A 24220-nucleotide genomic window follows, 5' to 3' on the forward strand; every position below is an offset into this window, starting at 1 on the left:
TCTCTCCCTCTATCTGTCTTTCTCCCTGTGTCTGTCGCTCTCAAATAAATAAATAAAAATTAAAAAAAAAAAATAGCAAACCAAGCTTGAGCTTTTTGCAAGACAGCCTCTAGAGGGCAATCTCTCTTCCCTGCTACTCCGCCTCCGAGGCTCACCCAGCGCCTCCGCTCTCGCCGGGACTCCGCCTTGGCCCCGCCCCCTCCCCCGTTTCGCGAGCAGCCGCCGGCCCCGCCCCGCAGCGCCCCGTGGCGGAAGAGCGCGCCGCGAGCCGCTCTGGCCTTCCCGGAGGACCGGTCGTCGGCGTCCCGGGCGCTGGTTGGCTCGGAGGCGGTGGGCGGGCCTGACTCCGAGAGCCAGCGGGGTGCGCTTGTCCGGGTTGCTTTTGCTCTGGGATTTCTTTCTTTCTTTTTCTTTTCTTTTCTTTCTTTTTTTGGCCATGGGGCAGCAGGATGTGAGGCGGCTCCTGTCGAGGTGAGTGAGCGGGCGAAGCCGTGGATGAGGGCGGGCTCATCCCCCGCGCTCGTCCGGTCGGCAGGAGGGTCGCCAGCGTCGGCTGCTGCGGTGGTCCTCACGCCGCCGGCCCGCCGTGTCCCCAGCCTACTCGTTGGGGGTGACCTTTTGTCGCTAACACCTTCTTGCAACAGCATCTTCATTTCCGTCCTTTTCTGGCTCGTGTTCAGCTTGGACCTTGCACGGTTTTGTTTCCTTTGACCCGGTTTCTTTCTTAAGGTTGGCTACTCTTTGGTACCGGTAGGCGGAGCCTGGCGCGGTGTGGATGCTTAGTGCGGCTAACACGTGCTTTGCCCACCCGCGGGCCTCCTGTGACTTGATTGGCTTTATTGCAGGCCCCAGCAGTCACGTGGGCGCCTGCAACTCACAGCCCGGCCTTGTGGACATTTAAGGTGGCCTGGTCAGGCATGCTTGCAAACCAGCTGTTTGAAAGTGCTCCTTCTTGCAGCATGAGCTCTGCGGAGGAAATTTGGTAGCATTCTTTTAGGAGCTTGGGTTGCGTTGATCTTGAAGTGCACTGCCTGTCCCTGTACACTTGCAGCAAACAGCCCTGCCCACCGGAAGGGATCCCACCCTTAGTTCCTCTGCAAGCTAGTCATTTATGTCTCCACAGTTTGCTTTAGGAGTTTCCTGCAAAGGAGTGTTTCTTTAGTTTAAGAATTGTTACTGTCCCAGGAGAAAGAACCAACCTTGTATCCACTGACTTCGTTCTCAAGTATTTGTTGTACATTGAAGAGTTACATTTCTTGCTTTCCTAAAGCCTTAAAATTATCCCCTGTACCTCTAACCAGCCTATGGAGAAATTTGGTTAATATTAGCAATGTCCGTGTGTGTATACACACACACACACACACACACACACACACATACATATATATATATATATATATATAGAGAGAGAGAGAGAGAGAGAGAGTGTGTGTGTGTGTGTGTGTGTGTGTGTATGTATACACACACTCTCTCTCTCTCTCTCTATATATATATATATGTATGTATATGTGTGTATATACATACACACACACACACACACACATATTCATTGCTGTTACTTTATTTCTATATCAGCAATACCAAGTTATTTGGGAATAAAATTTGAAAGACATGTCTATCAGCACCGTTCCCTCAATCGGGAAAGATTCTGTCATTCCCAACAGTTCCTCTTCTCTGCTGCATTGCACATTTCAAGATGTAAATTCACTAGGTCAGGCCGGGACCAGTTTTGGTGGTTTTGATCAGAGATGCCTTTCCCAGATACAGTCCTGAACTGGGTATCAATCATAGCAAAAGAGACCTGATGCCAAGGCCATTCTACAGGACTGTAATTCACAAATGTAGAAGGACATAGGGCACCGGAGTATTTCTGGGAGGGAAAAGGGCTCTTGTGCCCTTGGCATAGTTGGCAATCCACTAATTCTGGCTTCCCTGGGGCTGTTACATGTTCCTACTCTGTACTATAGTGCCAGTTTTGCCATTGGACCTTTTTGTTGTTGTTCTCATATCACTTCTCTGAAGATAATTGTTAAATTTCTTGATCTTTTTAAAAAAATGTTTGTGTTGAACAAACAAGAACAAAATATTGACCAAACGCCTTTGCAGACCCAGGCAGTAGTCCTTACACCACTAGTTTTCAACTGCAGCTTTCTTATTTCTTACAAGTGCCTTGAGGTTCTTGTCTTCGTGGTTGCCTACACAGGTCATCTCCTGACTTGTCTTTAGTCCTTGCTTTTCTTTCAGGCTTTCGTCTCTTCATTTGTTGACAAATGTTTCTGTTTTAATTCACTACAAACTTTATAGTCAAATTCACCTTTTCTCTGGTCAACCAGCTCCTTTCCAGTCTTGCCTATCCCCACTTAAAATCTTGGCATTGCTTTTGACATCTTTCCCATTGGGATTTTACTTCATAACTCAATAAATCACTGCTTTCTGTTTCTACCGCGTTTGTTTTGTCAGCTGATGCCTGAATTACTTGGCCTCCTGGACCTGATTCTGTGCCCTATTTATAACTTACCTTTCCAATTTCTACGGTAATCTTTTCTAAGCACAACTTTCATCATATCACCTTGCTTTAATGGTTTCATGTGCTGTGGAATTTTGCAAGTTTAAATTTTGTAATTTTACTGGATCCTTGCAAAAGCTCCTAAGTGATAAAGTTCTTGTCCTTCGGAGACCATTGTTTTCTTACTTGAGTTGCCTCATAAATAATCACCTGGAAAACTCACTGACAAACTACATGTGGTGTCCCACCTCCACAGACTCTGTTTTAGCATATCCCTGTGGAGCAAATAATTTCCATGTCTAACCAAGTACCTAGGATTTGTTGGTGCTGGGTCAGAGACCACACTTTGAGAAGCCAAGTTCTTATCACCTGAAGGAATTGGAATAAGCCTCCTGGCAAAGTGAAGAAATTGACAGTAACTGAGATACACATACCCCCTTCTGCTGTCAGACTGGGCACGTTTGGAGCCAATGGGAAGAGAAGATGATAAATTTAGAATTCTTGGGAACTCTGAATTCTTACATATATATCTTGAAGTATAAAGGTTATACCACATTTTCTTTTTGTGCAGCTGAGGATTGAATCAAGTGTTGTACATTTGCTAGGGACGTGCCATTGAGCTTTATCTCCAGCTCCAATGTCAGATTTTAAGTGACAGTTAAATATGAATGGAACCAAATGGAAGCCATGTTATTATATAGAAACTGATGAGGAATTTAGTTTCACTGCATTCCCCCCCCCCCTTCCACTAGTTATTGGTCCAGGGACCTTTGTGACTTGTAAGTGCTGTGCATAGTGTTTTGTCCTTGGATATTATAGGTTGATATTAGCTTTCTAGTCATTTGGTGATGTTCCAAACAAAATACTTCTGTCTGTATTCCACCTTTGTTGTTTATGACTCAGTGGGGTTTTGGTGTTCTTTAAGTTTTGGGATTTTTTTTTATAGGAGTCTCTAGGTGATCCGAACTAGTATAAGAATATTCTTTACTTGTGGGAAGGTAAATTCAAAATATGCTAGCTTAGAAATGTAAAGTATGACTTACTTAAATAGATGATTTCTTTCTGTAGTATCACTTAAAGTGACTATAACTTAAAAGGAAAATAATATAACTTCTAAAAAGTTCATTGGATTTTGATCCTTTTAATTCATTTACATAAGATATGGTTGTCAGTAGTAACAATGATAATGCTACCTTTTTTTTTTTTTTTTTGCCTCAGACTGCCTTTTGGTGTACTTTCAGGGTATCTCTGAAAAAAATTAAGCTGGCAATTTATTAGTTTCATCAGGTGTACATGTTTCTACAGGTGGTACAGTCCTTGTTGCAGGGCTGAGGCTATGATTCCTGCTGTGACTCCATGTATCGAGTGTGTGTGTGCTCCTTCTTGTGTGCATGTAGGCCACAGCTTGACATTGAGTGTCTTTCCAAATTACTTTCTACCTTGTTTTTATGAGTCAGTCTTCACTGAACCTGGAGTTCACTGATTCAGCTAGACCAGCTAGTCAGCAAGTCCCAGAGGTCCTTCTGTCTCTGCCTCCCCAGTGCTGGGATGACATATTTGTGATGACCTTTTTTATACGGGCCTTAGGGGCTCTGGTCCTCAGGCTTGCACAGCAAATGATTGGCCCAGCAATGTGTCTCCCCAATCCTTCTTTCTTTATGTTTAGTTTCCTAAACAACAGTGAATCCCATTGTACTTAATGACACTGGTTTTTTAATGTACTGTCATGATACAGAGTTTCTTAAGGATAAGAAATACTGTCATTTGGGGAACTCTTTGAAAAGGCATGAGGTGTAAAGATGCAACATGATTGATTTTCAAAACCCAAGCATGCCTAAATCGCTTGTACTGGATTGAGAAATAAGCTAATAGCAGTGTTTTGCAAGTCCTCACTTTTTTGCCCACCCCAATCAGGTGTTTTACATTTTTGTTGAATGCTAATTTATATGAGGTACTTAAACACACTGTTCTGAAGTTTGTAGCTTAGAGAACTTTTGCATGTATTTTTGCAGCTATCATCTGGATAGAAACTTTTAAAAAAATATATATTTTTATTTATTTACTTGAGAAAAGAGGCAGAGAGAAAGAGCGAGAGAGAGAATGGGCAAGCCAGGGCCTCAAGCCACTAAAAATGAACTCCAGATGCATGTGTCACCTTGTGCATCTGTCTTATGTTGGTCCTGGGGAACTAAACCTGGGTCCGTTGGCTTTGAAGGCAAGTGCCTTAACCATTCTGCTATCTTTCTAGCCCTCAGACTTTTTTTTTTTTTTTAAAGATACATATATATATTTGAGACAGGGCCTGGAGCTCACAGTTCTCCCACCTTCCCCTTTTTAGTGCTAGCATTACAGATGTGTACCACTTAGGTCTGTTCTATACAGCTTCCAACCCTCTGTTTCTTCAGACTCTTCCCAAGCTTCCCCACTATCTATAATTCTGATATATATATTTTTTGGCCATCTCTACAAGCTGTAGATTAGCTTTTCATTTCTATCTTAATACTTTTAAAATAACAAAATTAAAAGCATGTTGTGTTCATTGTGTTTTAGTTTGCTTTTTAATGATAACTTTCTCCTATTGTTTTATTTAAATAACTTTAAGTATATTTAATGATTGTGTATTGTTGGTACAATGTAAAACATTGATCTATCAGATATTTATTTTGGTAGTTTTTCGTTCATGTTAGTAATTGTGAATATCTTTATAAATCAAACTTTGTAAATGTTTGTAGTGTTACTGGGTAGAAGGGGAAGTGTGTGTGTGTGTGTGTGTGTGTGTGAGAGAGAGAGGGGGGGGGAGGGAGGGAGGGAGGGAGAATGAATGAGTGGGAGAATGAGAATGAGAGTCTCACTATATTGTTCAGTCTAGCTTTGAATACCTGGACCCAGTGATCCTCCTGCTTTCAGCTTCCTTAGTAGCTAATCTTTTTTATAAATATTTTTTATTTTTATTTATTTGAGAGAGAGAGGAAGATGGAGAGAGAAATTTAAAAAAAAAGAATGGGTGCCAGGGCCTCTAGCCATTGCAAACGAACCCCAGATAGATGCATGTGCCGCCTTGTGCATCTGGCTTTACATGTGTCCTGGGAAATCGACCCTGGGTCCTTTGGCTTTGCAGGCAAATGCCTTGACCACTAAGCCATCTCTCCAGCCTATAGTTAATTTTAGAGGTTGTAGATCTGTATGTCCATACTGTTTACTACAGTGGTAGTGTCAATATATACATCTCTGAGCAGTATCTGAGAATACCTATTTTATTGCAACTTTACAAACATTATGTGTGTGTGTGTGTAATGAGAGAGTGAAGTAATGACAATGTGAAGAAATGGGTGCACCAGGCCACTGCAAACAGACTCCAGATGCATGTACCACTTTGTGCATCTCACTTTATATGGTTACTGGGAAGTTGAACTGGGCTGTCAGGTTTTGCAAGTGTATTTAACCATCAAGCAATCTCTTCAGCCCTCACACTTTAAAAAAAATATTTACAGACTTCTACTTGTAGAAAAATTGAGTGAAGTTTTTAGTAGAAAATTTAGCAAATATCTAATGCCATGTACAGTAGGAGACAGATGATTTTCATGGCCCCTGGCATCTTCTGTCTCCTTCCTTCCTTATTCCTTCCCCAATCCTCTGGCAACTAGAGGACTTTTTGATAATTGTGCCATCTTCCAACTATCCTACACTTGAAATCATGCCATAAAGTCTTTTCAGGTTGACTTCCTTAACTTAGGATATACATTATTTCAGTTTCACCTGTGTGTGCATAGTAATAGCTCTAATATTTCTGTAAGGATTTACTAAAGTTGCTTCATCCTTTCATCCGTTGACGTGCATTTGATTACTTCTGCGTTGTGGCATACATAAATGAAGCTAACAAAATTCACATGCAGATTTCCTTGTGGACATAAGTTTCCCACTCATTGGGGAGACTCAAAGCATGGGATTGTTGGATCATATTGTAGGAAAAGAATGTGTTGATGGTTTGTTATGTGATGTTATCTCACGTAAGGCTTGAGTTTGCAAGTTTAACAAACCAGAGGTACTGACACTTGCCAATTAGAGTTCTCTGTCCAAAATGGAAATTTATAGGCTGTGAAGCACCTCAGTGAATTCATAGGTCTGTAGACATCTGAGCTCCTTAATATAGATACAAACTTGATGTTATATGAAGTAGAATCAGAACCAAGGTCAACTAAATAAAGAAGCTAATGAGACTAAAGGTGTGTGTGTGGGGGTGACATTACAACACAGGGAAGAGTGTTCCTCCACAGGTGCCCAGCCAGTGGGCAAGAGGGAGGCGGAGCCGGTATTCATGGACTATAACAGGTATTTTCCTCCTGCTCAGGCAGCATGCCACCAGCTTTTTTTCTGGGTTGTGCTTCACCTTGCAAGATTGAAACTATACAGCCTCACTTTTGCTGTTGAGAGTGTCACAGTCTCTTTATTGAGAGAGGTAGATATTTCTAGCGCTGTAGTAAAGAGCTTCATAAGAAACTGTTGACGTCTTAAAATAGCAATATCATTTCATTGCTGTATTTTAAATTTGTTTCAGGTTTAGTTCACTCCGAAGAACCAGTATCATTCTGCAACATTTGGTAAGTCTGAACTTTGTTTTGGTGGCCTTGTTTGTGATATAAAATGCCATTGTTAGGAAAGTAGAGAAATACTGGAATGGCAGGTTTCCTTGCCCTTGGTACACCAGTGCTCTTAATTTCTTAGTGTTAAGACTTCCCATCTCACAGCGTTATGGTAAAGAGCAAGAATCAGTCTGAGTACCTGGGTTCAAACAGTGAGTCTGTGACTTAACCTTAGACAGATACTTGGTCTCTTCCATTCTCTCTTTTGACAATGATAAAATCAAGCTCATGTTACCTTAGAGTGCTTACAAATGATAAAAGATAATTTTTAAATATCTAGTATAGTTCATGGTACACAAAATAAAGCATTTTATATACTAACAATTGTTGTACTAATTACACCTTGCAGAGCTAAGTAACATGCCCCAGCATCACCCAACTAGTAAATATGAGGTGGGTTTGAATCCAGGCTGTCCGGCTTCTGGAACTTACCCAGTGCTCTCTACACCCCCATTAAGAGTGGATGCTAAGTACCAACTATAGAGTGTGGCTCAGCTCTGCTGACATGGAAATGGGAAGTCCAGACTAGTATCCCTTCTCACCCTTATCTGTTGTAGTCATCTGATGGATGCGGGGGCTGAGACAGGACATTCCAGATCACATAGGAGACTGTGGTGACATGGCGCATAAACTACTGGGACAAAGAAGATACACTGACTTTCATCAGGTCCTGAGGGCTGAATTGTCTATGGGTCCCCATGTTTTCTGTGACAAGTGCTCTAGGGATGTTGAGAGAGCCAGTAGAGAGTCGTGTGATCTTTTTATTTCATAGGTAAGTGAAGGAAGTGTGGAGATGGCGGCAGTGTAGTAGGCAGGACTAATTCATGAAAATAATATAGCCCTTTCAGGATAGAAGTAGGACTAGAACCCAGAAACGAGGCCAGAACTTTGCGTTTCTACAGGTGGAACTTGTCAAGCTCATGAAAGCCAGTGGTCACTGATGGCGAGGCATTGTATCTACAGGCTGATTTGGACAAACTCTTGCTACAAAAGTATTCATGGAAAGATTTTTTTCCCTCCATCATGCACTTTAAACTCTTAATGAGCTTAGTTTAAAAAGGTCCTTCCTTCCACTTGATTTTCACCTGAGCATGAAGATGAAGGTTTCCATTTCCTTTATCATATTATTTTTCCTTTTAGAAAACAGTTCAATTCAGCATGAAGATAAAAGTATTTGGACTGCATGAAATGATACTGCACATACTGTTTTCATACAGAAAATACGTCCTTATTCTTTATGTGTAGATGATCTCCTAGAATTAGTATTAACCAAGTCATAATCTAGGACATTTGATCAGGTTTTCATTAATACTTGCTCTGTGTATGAAGAAAACAGTTCGTGAATGCTTTCTGGTTAGTCAAATGCCCTGCAATCCTTCCTGACTTCAAATTGAATCAGTAAATTATTCTAATGTAGAAGATCCCCAAAATATACATAGTTGTACACTACTCTCAGGAATAATTTGATTAATGAAGAAGCCATGAATCTTTCAGGTAAGAAAAAGTCTATTTGTTTATCTCCATGATTCTAGTGATATTAATATTAGAAGATTCTCTAGTATTCTTTTGCTCAAGGCTTGACCTTTGTCATTGTTCTGCAAAGAAAATTTGTGTCAGTATGTCACCAGCTATGCTTAAAAGTATTTTTTACATCATTGTAATGGCAAAAGTTGGAGATTACCTAATGTATGTCAGGAGGCATGGGCATGTAATAATATTTTGCACAGCTGATAGTAAGTTGATAACCTGAATCTATAATCTTCAAAATTCCATCTTGGGAATTTGATAAAACTGTTGGTTAAAGGTCTGATTTCTTCACATTGTAAAGGAAAAAAAAAATGAATGGAAAAAGAAAGAACTTGTAGATTAAAAAACTTGAAAGATGTACTTAATCCTGTTTTTAAAAATCAGTGAACTGTATCTATGGACATGTATGGATGTACACTTGGCAATTTTTTTATTGTTATAAAAGCCAAGTCATTGTTAATTTTTAGGGAGAGGGCAGCTGAAATTGTATGGGATAGGTGGACAAATTTTAGACTGTGGGCAATATTGAATCTAGGATTTTATTTTACTTCAGTGGCAAGTCAGTATAGTCAGGCTGCTTTAATAAGTTATCAAAGATTGGGTGGTTTAAAACAAGTATCTTTCACTTTGTTCGGGAAGCTGAGGAGTCTACTATCAAGGCACTAGCAGGCTCAGTGTCTGGTAGGCCTGCTTTAAGGTTCATCAGACAGCCATGTTGGCAGTCCTCTGACTGTGTCTCGCATGGTAGAAGTGGGGAGGGAGTAGCCCTTGGCTTCTTTTTATAAGAGCACTCACTGATCTCATTCACAAGGGGTCTGTTCTAATGACCTAAGACACACCAAGGGTTCTACCTCCCAATATGGTCACATTGGAATTAGGATTTCGGCACATGAATTTTAGAGGGACATAAATGTTTAGTGTACAGTAATAGCTGATAGCCTTACTGTGTCATGGATGCTGGTAGATAACATGAAGCTTCTGAGTTAGCATTTATTTTGTTATTTGGATTATAATCATTTTATTACTCTTTTTTATTTTTAATCTTTTGACTACTATGAATAGCTTCCTTTGGTCTTATGTGTCCCTTTTATATCATCCTGTTCTTTTATCATGTTTTAAATCCATTTGTTCTGGTACAACAGGGTGCACTGCAGGCTTATTGTGTGGTTCGATGTCATCCGTGGAATGAGCTTGTTTCTCTAAGGAGCATTGATTGCTTTCCTTGGGAAAATGCATTTGAAAGTAAGGAGCTAGACTGTGGGAGTACTCTTTGTGGGTGGCTGTTGTGACTTTCAGAGGACCGAGGTGTGTGTATATGTATGTGTTACAATATAGGTAGCCTTCAGTAATCTCTGTATACATGTGTACCTATAATTTCTGCTTGGCCTATGTATATATATTATTATTATTATATTAATATATATATATATTAATCTAAACACAAATCCATACTAATGTCTCTGACTTTAACCACACCTCAGAGCAGGATTTATTCTTTTTCTTCTTGCTTATCAGTAACTCTTCACCTGACATAGCAAGGCTCTGTTACTTATGAGTTTATACCCATGTATGTGCTTAGTTACAGAATTGTAACTCCCTACCCCATGAGAGGAAAGGTTGACACACTGTTATTGTAGAGGTTCTTTTGTAATTATCCTTAAAGTTTCCAGTAAAACCACTGAATTCTAAGGTTACTTACCTACCCACCTTCATCATGTCACAGAGGTTACGTCATACATGTATAATTCAATTAGGTTCATTTGTTTTAATCTTTATTCCATGCTGGAATGAATCTCTGGTATCTTGGGTGTTTTTTTTTTTTTTGTTTTTTTTTAATACACATGTAGGTTGTTCCAAGGTTTGAATTTGTGTATCTCTACAAAAATCTTATTTGACTCTTAATACCCAATGTGACAGAAGTAAGGGAAGAGATCCTTTAAAAATAAACCATGAGGGCTGAAGAGATGGCTTAAAACTTACGGCACTTGCTTGCAAAGCCAAAGGACCCAGGTTCTGTTCCCCATGACCCATGTAAGCCACATGCACAAGGTGGTGCATGCGTCCAGAGTTCAGTGGCTGGAGGTCCTGGTGCACCCATTCTCTCTATCTCCCCCCCCCTCAAATAAATAAAAAATATTAAAAATAATAAACCATGAATGCCCTACTTTCCTGAATGGGTTGAGACTCATTAGAGAGCTTGAGAGGAGTGTACTAATTTTCTTCTCCCGTTTCTCTCTGTCCTTCTGCCACATGAGAACACAGAGTCTTTGACAAATAGGCCCTCACCAGACACTAAATCTGTTCTTGTCTGGATCTTGGACGTATTGGACTCTAGAAATATTAGCAATTAGTTTCTCTGTCTTAGAAATTGTCCAGTCTAATATGTATTACTATGGTAGCAGGAAAGAAACTAAGAACATTAAGTTATTAAATTAAGTTCATCCTCTTACTTTGGCATTTGTATGTGGGTGTGATGTGCATATGTGTATGCATGTTTGTGTGTATGGGTATATGTATGTGCACATGTGTGGAGGACAGGGGTTGATGTTGGGTGTCTTCCTCAGTTGCTTTCCACCTTAATGATTGAGACAGAGTCTCTGACTCAAATCTGGAGCTAGCCACCTTGTCAGGGGGAAGCTCCTGTGTGCACCTCCTCAGTGAGCTCTGGCACTTCAGGTGGCCCGCCACGGCAGTCCAGCTGTTAGGTGGGTTCTGCAGATCCAAACTCAGGTTCTCCAGGTTGCAGTTCCATTCCAGGTTGGAGTGCATTCATGACTGAGCCATGCCCCTCCCCCAAGTTCACTCTGTGCATACCTCATGCATCTGCTACCCCAGTACCATTTACAGCTCTGCCAACACCCCCTGTGCTTCCCTTTTATTGGCAACCACTTTTCTGAATCTTTAGTCCTGGCAGCTGCCGTTCTACGGATCTGTCTTTGCCGTGTGAGTGGAATCATGGGGTCTTTAAGCATTTGAGTTTGGAATCTTTGCCAAAGTTCACATAGCTTTCTCTTCATAACCATTCAGAACAAGAGATTCCAGGAAAGTAATTTCAACAAAGGCCTATGTTTATTCAAAATAAGCTCAGCTGACATTCTGGCCCGTGCTTGGTCTTTGTTCTTTCTTTTCTTTTTGGCAATGTGTTTTGTAGGGTTTGTTCTGGTTTTAGTGGGTCTGTGCCTCTTCCTGTGGGGTGAGGTGTTCTGCTGCAGATTTAGTTCTGTAGAACCAGAATGGATTTGAAGAATGTTCAAGTGGATGATAATAGTACCATCATAATGAGTGTAAGGGGCAACAAGATTTTGTATTAGGAAACCATAATTAGGTTGAACCAAGAATTCAATTAAAATAAGAGAATTTATAGGCAGGTTACAGGAGAGAAATGCACATGGGTGGTGATTGGTAAGTTACTAAAAACATTGAAGTAGAGGGTATTCCTGCCAATGCAAAGCAACCCAGCAAGATTCTTGTGGAGACAGACCAGGGGACCAGCCATCACCTGGGGCAGAGTAGAAGAAAGGACAAACACAGAGGGGGACACTGAGGAGCAGGTGAAAGGTTCTGGCTAAGCTCAATTAGCAGGACTCAATTAGCATAATGCAGGGATACAGTGAAGCCCCACAGTCATGCCCTCATTGGAAGTAGAAGAGCTTGACAAGACTTTGTTGGAGGAAACACTTGATAAAATGTTAATTTTAGGGCTGGAGAGATTGCTTAGTGGTTAAGGTGCATGGCTGCAAAGCCTAAGTACTGGGGTTTAATTCCTTAGTACCCGTGTAAGTCAAATGTACAAGGTGGCACATGCATCTGCAGTTCATTTACAGTGGCTCTGGCATGCCAATTCTCCCATCCCCCCCAATAAATAAATAGAATAAAATAAAAATGTTAATTTTATAAAACTTTGGTCAAATGTTAATTCAGCAAACTTTTCCCATGTAATTTTAAAGTGACATTTGGTCATACTCATTCTTTAAAAATATATTGTCCTGAAAAGTTGCTAAATGACAAAGAATAAAGTTCACATGTTAAAATAAATACAATTTTTAAAAACTTTAAAATTATCTAAGAGTATTGTTGTAAATTTAGAAATAAGTCAAAGATTAAAAGGAGAAAATTGAAATCCTAACAGCCCTACTTAGGTATGACTACTAAACACAAGTGCCGCCTCCTGTGCATTTGCTTCTTGCTTAGTCCCAGGATTCTGGGGACCGAACCCGCGGTCCACCCATCACAGGCACTCACTCTGTCACTGAACCACATCCACAGCCTTAGCTTCGGTGTTTTGATCCTTCTTTTTTCATTTGGTGTTGTATTGTGAGCTTTTTAGTATTTACCATTAATCTTTTAAACAGATTTTCCAGTAATTGAGCATACATGATTGTCATATAGATGCATCATGAATTAAAATTTTCATCATGTTTTGGTGTTATAAATATGCAAACACTTTGTTTTTGTTTGTCTGTTTTTGAGGTAAGGTCTCACTCTAGCCGAGGCTGACCTGGAATTCACTATGCAATCTCAAGGTGGCCTCGAACTCAAGGCGATCCTCCTACCTCTGCCTCCCAAGTGCTGGGTTAAAGGCATGTGCCACCACACGGCTTAAATACGCAAACACTTTTCAAAAGAGGTGCTTGAGTAATCAAGTATTTATAATGCTTAAGATAGAAAGCTTGAGAAATAAAGAAAATGGCTGTACCAGTTGACACTGAGGAAGGGTTCCTTTTTCCCCACACCCTTACCAGTATTTCTTGCCATTTGATTTCTTGATAATAGTCATTCTGACAGAAGTGAGAGGAAATCTCAGAGTAATTTTAATTTGCATTTTCCTAGTGGCTAAAGATGCAGAACATGTGTTTAGATGTTTATTGGCCATTTGTATTTTTTCTTTTGAGAACTCTCTCTTCAGTTCTATAGCCCGTTTTTTTATTGGGTGGTTTTATTTCTTGTACCAGCGGCACACCTAGTTTACTGTTCTTTCTAAAGCTCTCTAGCATGTGCTGGTATAATTTACCACAAATTGTTTAGCCAGTTTCCACTGAGAAATGTTTTTGCTCATTTGCAGCTTGTCATTTTCTCTCTTGGTGTCGGGGTTGAACCCAGGGCTTTGCACACATGCTGAGCGTATGTCCTGCCTCTGAGCTAGTCCTGGTCTCACGTCTGCTCTCTCGCTATCGCAGAGGGCACTGCACCGATTACCCTCCCATGCATTGCATTTGGCCTTTATGCAAGTATAACCCATAATGCAAATGCCTGAACTACTGTGTGCTTTTATGAATGTGTTGGTGGCACATGTCTCTGTGGTCCCAGAATTCAGGATCCTGATGTAGAAGAATCATTTAACTATATCAGCATGGGCAACATAGCAAGACCCTGTTTTCCAGAAAAACAAAAGTTGTCAGATTTTTTTTTTCTTGGCTTTTTAATAGCTTATGCTTCCACAGTATCTCTGTTTACTTACACCCTGAACATAACAGGATATCAAACTTTTGGATATTTATCAAGTTATATAAGAAATATATTTTACTCCAGGCATAGTTGTACCAATTGCTCTTTTTTCTGGTGAGAAATTAAAATTAAATTTAAAAGATGTGACTTGGGGAGGTAGCTCAGTGGTTGAAGGTGCTTGCCTGCAAAGCCTGCAGGCATAGGTTTGATTCCCCAGTATCCAAGTAAAGCCAGATGCTCAAACTGGCACGTGCATCTGGAGTTCGTTTACAGAGGCTGGAGTCTCAGGTATGTGCCCATTCTCTTTCCTTTGTCTGCTTGCAAATAAACAGATAAACATTTAAAAAATAAAAAGACAATCTTCTAAAGCCCCTCTAAGTGAATGTTTTTATTTTTATCTGAAAATGAATTTTAATAAAAAGTAACTTCATTAAATATGCAACATGATTATAAAGGAACACTTCAACATATTTAATACTTTATGATGTTGAGATATGGAAATCTGGACCAAAATATGGACAAATTAGCTAAAGCAGGCTGTGTAGATTGATTGCATCCTGTTGCTAACAGTTACCAGTTTGTTTAGTCATTTGTTGCGCATCACTGAGGAGTGAACTCAGGAATATGCACATGCCAGTCAAGCACTCAACCACTGAGCTACAATTTTCTAAACTGGATTGCCTTCCAATTTACTGTTGTACACTATCCCATGTATGGTTTAAAATACTGTCCTTAAGTAGAGGAAACTGTTGAGAATGGTGATGTGGTAAGCTCTTATAATTTTTCATGATCGATTCCTGTAAAATTTCTATGCAGCCAAACCCATGCTCCTTACAGGCATTCATACTGTACATGAACAGGGACTACGTTACATTGTCTGAGATCCTAAGTGCTTCGGTCACTTCTCCACAGATACAAAACATGCAGTTCAGAAGCTGCACTTCCTCTGTCATCATTTCTCTGCCGGCCTTGTTCCACTCATGTTTAACTCCGTGACAGTTTCAAATCTTCACTGCTATCTAGAATTCTCACTTCCTTTTTCTTGTCAAAAACTCAGCTCCAGTGCCACTTTTATTTTTGTCTATAGGTACTATAATAATTATTTGCTTCTTTTATTCATGTTTGCTTGCTAAGCACGTGGCACAAAAGTCACAAAAGCAGTAACACACTAAAGATTTAAGAGTATTTCATAGTCCAGGGAATTCTAGGAATAGGGCTGTATTTTAAATCAGTTGATTCAGTTTACCCAGAAATAAAACCTGAAAAATTCAGGTGGTGTGTAGAGCTTGTTTTTGGAAGTTTTCCATCTTGTCAGATGTATCTAATTGCCTATTCTTTTAACCATTACATAAAAGACTTGTATTTGATATGTAGGTTTTGCTGTAGGCTTGTTGCAAAATTTGAATGAAGCTTATCATCACAATTCTTTGTTCACTCAGAGAATGTCCAAGCACACAGACGCGGCAGACGTGCTTCTGGAAAGGAGAGGTTGTGCAGGTGTGATAACGCTGAACAGACCCAAGCTCCTCAACGCGCTGTCCCTGGGGATGATCCGGCAGATTTACCCACAGCTAAAGGTCGGCAGCACTCTCTGTAGAGCACACCACCCTGGAATATTTCTGGTATTTCATCGAGAGTCAGGATTCTTGTGGACTGGCATCAGAGATGCTTGAGTCCTCCAGTGCTGTCCTGAGTGATTATCTTTGAGTACCCTTGGGCACAGGAGGTTCTTTATCTTATGGGGCAGCCCCTCTACTGTGCCTAACTCTTACTTTTCTTTTTATGTTCTGCCATCCTTTTGTTTTTACCATTTCAAGCAGTGCTGCTGGCTCTGCTAATCTTAGAGAACAATGACTATATCTGTCTAATTGGCTTCCTCAGGACAGCCTTGGTGTTTGAAGACAACTGCTTTTGTTGCCTTCTTGAAACAGAACCTGACTAGGTAGTCCAGGCTGGCCCCAAACTTAGAATCCTCCTGCCTCTGTCTGCTGAGTGCTGGGAATATAGGCATGCATCACTACACCCTGCAGAACAGCTATTTTCAAGTTGCTTGACACCTTTTTCCTTCTTCCCTTCCTCTCTCTCTCTTTCTCTGTCTCTTCTCCTCTGCTTCCTGCTCCCCTCTCCTCTCCTGTTCTCATCATTATTAGTGCTGGTGGTCAAACTCAGGGCCTGGTGCTTATGCATGCAAAGCCAGTGCCCCACTGAGCTATGCCCCCGCCTCTCTTACTGCTTATTTATGAACTTCCAAATGCATGAGACTACTGGCTACTAGAAACTACTGGCTGGGTTGTTGATTTCTATGCCTCATGTTCCTTAGCTATGGCCTGGGCATGATGACCCTTCATGAGTTGGTTATAAAATCCATGACACTTTCCTGTTTGCTCACCATCATAAGTGACTCTCCTGTGGCACAGATTTCTCAGCAGAGGAGAGTCCTGCATCACTGTGATAGAAAGCTTTGGGTTGATTTGTTCACAGGACTTAAGTGACATAATGCCACTGAGCCTGGATTTCTTCAGCTTGCTGCCAAAGTTTTGGCAGATACTCTCACTTGTCATCTTGAAATTTGCACAAAGCATCCTCATCTCTTGCCTTGTTGGTATAACCTCTGAAAAGAAAATGAAGTTCATTCTATCACAAATAGAATGAATGGGACCTATCCTCAGGATGTGTTTTATGAAGAATGCATGCATGTGCACACGTATGTATATGAATGTGTATATATTTGTGTCTATGGACATGTCTTTAATGGGCTTGTATTTGTAGCATATTGAAATTGTCTTCTTTTACATTGGCATAGAAGTGGGAACAGGATCCTGAAACATTCCTGATCATTATCAAAGGAGCTGGAGGAAAAGCTTTTTGTGCTGGGGGTGATATCAAAGGTAAAATCTCTCCCCCCATAAATGATTCCTCTCTACTGAAACTGATAAAATATTGACAAATGTTGGAGGTGTATTTTTGTTGGCTTCACCTTTTAGAATTTTTTTGGCATAAGTTAATTCTTAAAGGGTTAGAAAAAAATTAGACTAACCTTTAAAAAAAATATTTGCAAACAGAGAGAGAGTGTGAGAGCGAGTGAGTGAACATGCGCACTCTAGGGCCTCCAACCATTGCAAATGAACTCCAGAGGCATGCCCCACTTTGGACATCTGCCTTTATGTGGGTACTAGGAAATCTAACCCAGTCCATTAGGCTTTGCAAGCAATCACCTTTAACTGCTTAACCATCTCCTCCTCCTGGAGACTTATTTACCTTTTGTTAGCCTTAGAAAAGGAGAAAAATTAGGGACCTTCCCTGTATGGTGCTGAAATTTAAGGCTTTCATTTCTCTCCAGTCATCTTAAACACCTGTCAGTTATGTGTGCAGCTCCTCTGTGTGTTTCAGCATAGGTAATATCCAGAAGTCTTGTCGGCCACATAGCATGGCACTCTGGCCATGTTGAGGGACTTGCCATTCTGCAAACATGATGTGAGCTCACATATTTCTGTCCCTTTTCACCAGCTTTCCACTCTGATCCAAAGTGAGTACCTTCTATGGACTTGGTTATAGCTTTTGTCCTATGACATATACATTTTTATATATTTAACATAGAGAAACAAAAGCTTGCCTTTTCCCATTGTTCAAGTCATTCTGTAAATATTTAACTGTTAAAGACAACAAATATTCATTCTCAGGACATACTTGAGGTTTCCCATACTGAAAACCATTTTCACATTTATATTTTGTTTTCTGTGGATTTGATAGAGTCCAGGTATTTTTTCCTTCGTGTTATGATTTTTATTGCTTTACTGTTAAAAGGCAGTAGTCTTTGGATGTTTTTTTCCACCAAGTTTGTAGGAAGGAAGAAAATAAAGTTGAATTCAGGGTAATTTCAAATCCCTATTAAGTTTCAAGTATCCGAGTTTCAAAGACGCCGCATAGTAGACTTTGATTACTTCAACTGACTTGTTACCTGAATTGATTTTGAGTTTATTGTTTTGCCTGTAAGTTGAATTTCTCTCTCTCTCTGGGTGTGTGGGGGATGGGTGTGGCAGGGGGCGGGTTGTGGTGGGTTGCGCATGTGTGTGTGCACTAAGGATCAAATCCAGGGCTGCATGCACGTTATGCTGTACCACTGAGCTCCGTCTGTAGTTCCAATGTGAATATTTTTTAACACATTGTTTTTTACCCTAGGCGTAGCTTTTCCTGTAGAGTTGGTCCTATATTCTTACCAGTTCACACATGGGAATATCCCAATACACTGAAGGTAGCTTCTTCTGATAGTGAGCTATTTCTGCATAGATCTGACTTTATATTGCTGTTTGGAAATATTGTTAAAAATTCTAGGATTGGGCTGGAGAGATGGCTTAGCGGTTAAGTGCTTGCCTGTGAAGCCTAAGGACCCCGGTTAGAGGCTCGGTTCCCCAGGTCCCACGTTAGCCAGATGCACAAGGGGTCGCACACGTCTGGAGTTCAATTGCAGAGGCTGGAAGCCCTGGCGCGCCCATTCTCTCTCTCTCCCTCTATCTGTCTTTCTGTCTGTGTCTGTCGCTCTCAAATAAATAAATAAATAAATTTAAAAAAAAAATTCTAGGATTATTTTCGTTTACCTGTGTAAAATGTGAATTTCAGTTCTAGAAAATTCAAACAAAAAGGCAGGTAATGAAAATTTTTTTGCATATGTCTGTGTAGTCTGCATGTGTGTGTGTATGCATTCAGAGCATTGTGTATGGGGATACACATGTATGTGTGCGCACATACGTGTAGAGGCCAGAGTTTGATGTGAGGTATCTACCTTGGACACTGTCCACTTTTTATTTATTTATCTATTTATTATTAGCATTCGGGAGGCAGAGGTAAGAGGATTGCTGTGAGGTAAAGGTCATCCTGAGACCACATAGTGAATTCTAGCTTAGTAGTCAAATTCAGAATGCCTTGTGTGCTTGGCAAACACTTTATCCACTGAGCCATCTCCCTTGCCCCTCAACAAAATTTAATAGGTGATTGTAGAGTTCTAGAATTCATGTAATTTTAATTTATATGGAGGCTAATTGATCAGAATAAAAACTAGAAGTATTACAGCTCTTTTTGAATTTGTCTAGCAGGTTTTCTAGTTTATGCTGGAAAACCATAAAAGTAAAAAAGTAAGATTAGATTGAGAACATGTATCTCAAGATTATCTCCTCCCTTACATGCCAGTTGCAAACCTCAGGTTTGTTTTACTCACATGTCTCACCAACTAAGCACAACTCCCATTTCTACTACCTAGCCGTCAGGCTGAGCTGATTTGTTCAAGTAGCTTGCAGAGCTCAGGACAATACTTACGTGACTTACGTGGACTGGCTTACAGAAACGAGTGAGCTCTGTGGAGAGAGTAGAGCTTCTGAGCTCTGTATGGCTGGCAGTCCTCCAGGAACCTCCGCATGTTCACCTACCTGGACTCTCCAAACTCTTCCTTTGGACTTTTAATGGAGGCTTCAGTGGATAAACATGAGTGAAACCTGCACCATCATGTGGAAATATGATTGAATAAAAAAAAGGTTGAGGCCTGGGGTGGTGGTGCACACCTTTAATCTCAACACTCAGGAGGCAGAGGTAGGAGGATTGCTATGAGTTCAAGGCCAGCCTGGACTAGAGTGAAACCCGCCTCAAAAAAAATAAATAAATAAATAAAAACAAAGTAGAGTTTCAGCACTGGAATATGGGGCTGATTCAAATGTTTAGATCATATGAGATTGCTTCACTTTTAACCACAGTGCCTCTGTAGTTTTATTCTAATTGGCATTTTCCTCCCTTACCTGACATGTGCTCAGAGCACAAGGCATTTCTGTTAATTTTTTGTTTGTTTGTTTTGTTTTTGGTTTTTCAAAGTAGGGTCTCACTCTAGCCCAGGCTGACCTGGAATTCACTATGGAGTCTCAGGGTGGCCTCGAACTCAGGACGATCCTCCTACCTCTGCCTCCTGAGTGCTGGGATTAAAGGCGTGTGCCACCACGCCCGGCTCTGTTAATTTTTTTGTAGTAATGTCCTTTCATATTGTTTCAATGAAAGTAAAGTAACCATGATTTAAAATTAAAAAACAAAGAAAAAGGGTTGAATGCTATAGACTGAGTGAGGAACCCCAGAAGGTACATCTGTTCAAATTCTTCTTGGTTTCTCTATGCAGCATTCTTTCCTTCCAGCTCTGGGGCAGGACTCATCAAATGAGATCTTATAACTTATATCAGACAGTGGGCCAGAGAAAATCTTCATAACTAGCTCCAAGACATGCGGAGGGAAAGGATTACAGAATGTGACTTGCTTTGGGGAAAGAAGTTTTAGTGGCTTTCCTTGGGAAGGTAGTTAAGGAGCCAAGAACTGGGCGTAAAAAAATCTGTATGTGTAGTTATTATCATAACATCACAATAAGTAAACTAAGAATAGGAATTTTTGCCTTGAAGTTATGACATTGAACTGTGGATGTTTAAGTGTAATATGTCTGACATGGGCAATTGCAAAGTATTCATGCCAACTTAGAGTCCCTCTTCCCTCCAGTACTCAACCCTCACAGTACTTTTAATGTATTTACTTATTTTGACTAGAAACATTCTTGTAGTTTTTAATTGCCCCTTTTTTTCTCTTTCTTTCCTCAGTGATCTCTGAAGCTATAAAGACAAAAGAGAAGTTGACTCAAGATTTCTTCAGAGAAGAATATATGATGAACAGTGCCATTGGTATGTGTGTTCTCTGCTGAGGGCTTTAAAGAGGGGTCAAGAAATGGGTGGGCACCATGATTTGTTAAGATATAATCACCAGGCACTCTTATGGAAACTTTTATGTACTATATGTTGGGCATGCTTATTATTCTAAATTTTTAGAATAATTACACTTTAATATTTATAAAGCAATACTTAGGTTCTGGGGATCCAAACTTAGGTCCTCATGCTTATATGGCAAGTATTTTGCCCACTGAGCCATCTCTCCAACCCATGAGTGTATTTTTGACTTGTGTTTTCAACCACATCATAAGTCAAGGAGCATTGTTTTTAAACAAAATAGAGTGGTAACTCTTCTATACATTCAATATTGTTAATATACCCCCATTAATACCCATATTATATATTGTACAGTTATCAATATTTTAGTTTATCTCTAGTTTTTTAAATTATATATATATATTTATATACACATGCATACATACATACATATACGTGCACACACACACACACACACACACACTCATACATACACACACATATTTGAGAGAGAGATAGAGACAGACAGATAGATATAAAGAGGAAGAGAGAATTGGTATGCCCTGCCTCTAGCCATGGCAAATTAACTCCATCCAGATGCATGCACCACCTTGTGCATATGGCTTTATGTGGCACTGGGGAATAGAACTCTGGTTCTTAGGCTTTGCATGTAAGTGCCTTAATGGCTAAGCCATCTCTCCAGCCCCTACTTCCAGTGTTACTTAACACAGATGGTTGTACTCTTGAATATGTTCCTTTAGTGACCATATGCTAAAGTTTATTTAGAAATAATATGTGGAATGGATGGGTCATAGACTTTATGCACTGTGTTTCCAAATTCCCTCCCCCCACCAAAAACTGAGACTTCCAGGCCTGGAGGGATGGCTTAGCCGTTAAGGCACTTGTCTGCAAATCCTAAAAATCCAGGTTTGATTCCCCCAGACCCACGTAAGCCAGATGCACAAGGTGGCACATTGCATCTGGAGTTTGTTTGCAGTGGCTGGAGGCTCTAACATGCCCCATTCTCTCTGTCTCTGTCTCTGTCTCCCTCTCTCTCAAGTAAACAAATGAAAAATGTTTTAAAAAAATGAGACTGCCTTTTTAGATGCATTGCATGACTACTGTTGGATTTTTGGGTACTTCATTTTAAGAACTGTTTGTCTAGTGATAGAAAAAATCCTATGAGAAGCTTGGAATAGGAAACTTACGGACCCTGGGAGCAGGGAGGGAGTTTTCCCAAGTAGACTTTGATTCTTTGCTTGGATTGCCAATGGGCTGTTATGGATTCACTTGGAGAGAACTGGTCTTTTTAGTATTATGTCTATGAATGTGGCCTCTCTTCAGCTACTTATGTAGACTTAAAAATCTTTATGGAGTTTAAGTTACAATTAATATCATCTAGTTAACCCATTTTAAATGAACAATCCAATGATTTAAAATTAACAGGTTGTATAACTGTTACCACAAATCAGTTTTAGGACTTTTTTTATTCTTATTTCACTTTTATGGCCTTCCATAATTTTTTTAGGCAAGCCCAACAGACCAGTGCCCCCCCCTTTTTATGAGATAGAGGAAAAGAGAGAGAGAGTGAAGACTTGGCATGGCAGGGCCTCAGCCCCTGCAGTCGGACTCCAGACGTGTGCGCCCCCTTGGGTGCATGTGCAGCCTTGCATGCTTGTGTCACCTTGTGCATGAGTGAGACCTGGAGAGTCAGACGTGAGTCCTGAGGCTTCACAGGCAAGAACGATAACCACTAAGCCATCTCCCTAGCCTCGTAATGTTTTAAAAAATATTCTCCATAAGGGTATTCAAAATGTTTTCATTTTAACATAATTAGATGTAGATCACTTGAGATTTCATTGCTACGTTTGGTGGTTATTACCTTTTATGTTTTTGGGATAATTACTTCTGGCATAGAGAAATACTTTTGACTTCAGTATCTTCACAAACTCTGCTGAAATCTGTTGATTCACAGAGTATTTCTGTAGTTTTCCTTCTTTCACTTTTCTGCATAGGCATTTCTATCTCCTGCATACCATTTGTGCTCATCTCCCCCCAGTCACATGGTTATGACCTTTCTTGTTATATTTTAGCTAGAACTTCTGTTACGGTGGTGAATGGATGTAGTGGGTTTTGTTCATTCTAGGTATCACCAGAACAGCTATTAAATGTCACTCTTAGGGATGCATTTCTTTGCAGAGGAGATTCGTGTATATCTCTTGGTATGTCCCCTTATACCAAGCTTAAGAATTCCCTGTGTATGTTGCATTTGGTAAGGGTGTTTTGTTCATTCAGGTTTTTTTTTTTTTTTTTTCCCTCAGTTTTAATAGCAGTTACTGTCACTTCTGCTTTCTCAGATGTTCTCTCTTGGCTTTATCTACTAGTCAGCTACTGATTTTAAGCTTTTTGTTTTTCTGATACATAGGGATTTCTCTTGTTTGATTCTGAACTTGGATACAAATTTAGACTTTACTTAAAAAACAATAATTTCTGTGGTTTTAAAGTAAGAGTAGGGGAAGGAAACTTTTGCCATTCAGTTCAGTGAACACCTGCCAGTCCTTTAAGTGTAAAAGTGCCATATATCAAACTTACTTAGAATATTTTATTTGTTGGAATATTCTGTGTACTGCTACTGTCAGATAAGACTTTCTGCAAAGATAAAAGCATACTGTATGTGTGCTGTCTGGCACAAAAACCACTCAACTTGTTACTGAATACGTGAAATGTGGCTACTGTAACCAAGAAACTAAATTTTAAATTTTATTTGTAATTAATTTTAAATCTAAGCAGTTACATGGCCAGGAAATGCAGATTTTTAAAAAGTTTTTTTACTAAATAAGGAAGAATTGAGAGAAAACCCCAAACCAAATGGAGGAGACAGTTTGATAAAATGCTAACAGTATACAGAGAGATTGTTTTCAGGGTATAATTTCTACATATTGTAATAATATAGTAAGAAATTTGATAGATTCTGGCTTTATGTCCTGTGCTCATCGATGTGTCATAATTCATACCTGAAATAAATGTTTCTGTAGTATTTGAGGTAGGGTCTGTGTGTAAGTGGTATCATCATCCCAATCAACAATTTCTTTCTGTAGACTCTAGAAAAGTCCAGGACTGAAGCAGCACAAGTCCTTGTGAATGTGAAATTTAGTTCCTCATTGGGTAATGGGGAATACTTTCAGAATTGGATCAGAACTGCAGTTGTATATTGGTCTTCAATAAAGACTATAATAAGCTATAATAGATATTCAGTGATTCATATTTTCGTTATGTTCTGGCTTACTCTCCTTTTAGGTGGAAAAAAGAGGGGGCAAGCAGTGAATGTGTGATTAACAGAATGTTTAAACTGGAAAGGACATCTGAGGACATATATTGAGTAT

General features: G+C 40.0%; 1 protein-coding gene and 1 non-coding gene across 2 annotated transcripts in view; both read left to right on the forward strand.

Annotated features, from left to right (window-relative positions):
* Nucleotides 1-285: 285 nt before the first annotated feature.
* Hibch (3-hydroxyisobutyryl-CoA hydrolase) overlaps nucleotides 286-24220 on the forward strand; it is a 57193-nt gene continuing 33258 nt past the window's right edge. The window contains exons 1-5 of the mRNA XM_045148432.1: nucleotides 286-471; nucleotides 7062-7104; nucleotides 15558-15695; nucleotides 16922-17006; nucleotides 20736-20816. Of these exons, the coding sequence (XP_045004367.1) occupies nucleotides 437-471; nucleotides 7062-7104; nucleotides 15558-15695; nucleotides 16922-17006; nucleotides 20736-20816 (382 nt within the window). The 5' untranslated portion in view covers nucleotides 286-436. The remainder of the gene's footprint in view (nucleotides 472-7061; nucleotides 7105-15557; nucleotides 15696-16921; nucleotides 17007-20735; nucleotides 20817-24220) is intronic.
* On the forward strand, nucleotides 19175-19236 carry LOC123460492. The gene has a single exon (XR_006637042.1). It is a non-coding gene; the product is annotated as a U7 small nuclear RNA (small nuclear RNA).

This window comes from Jaculus jaculus, chromosome 4, assembly GCF_020740685.1.
Source record: "Jaculus jaculus isolate mJacJac1 chromosome 4, mJacJac1.mat.Y.cur, whole genome shotgun sequence".
Classification (NCBI taxonomy): domain Eukaryota; kingdom Metazoa; phylum Chordata; class Mammalia; order Rodentia; family Dipodidae; genus Jaculus; species Jaculus jaculus.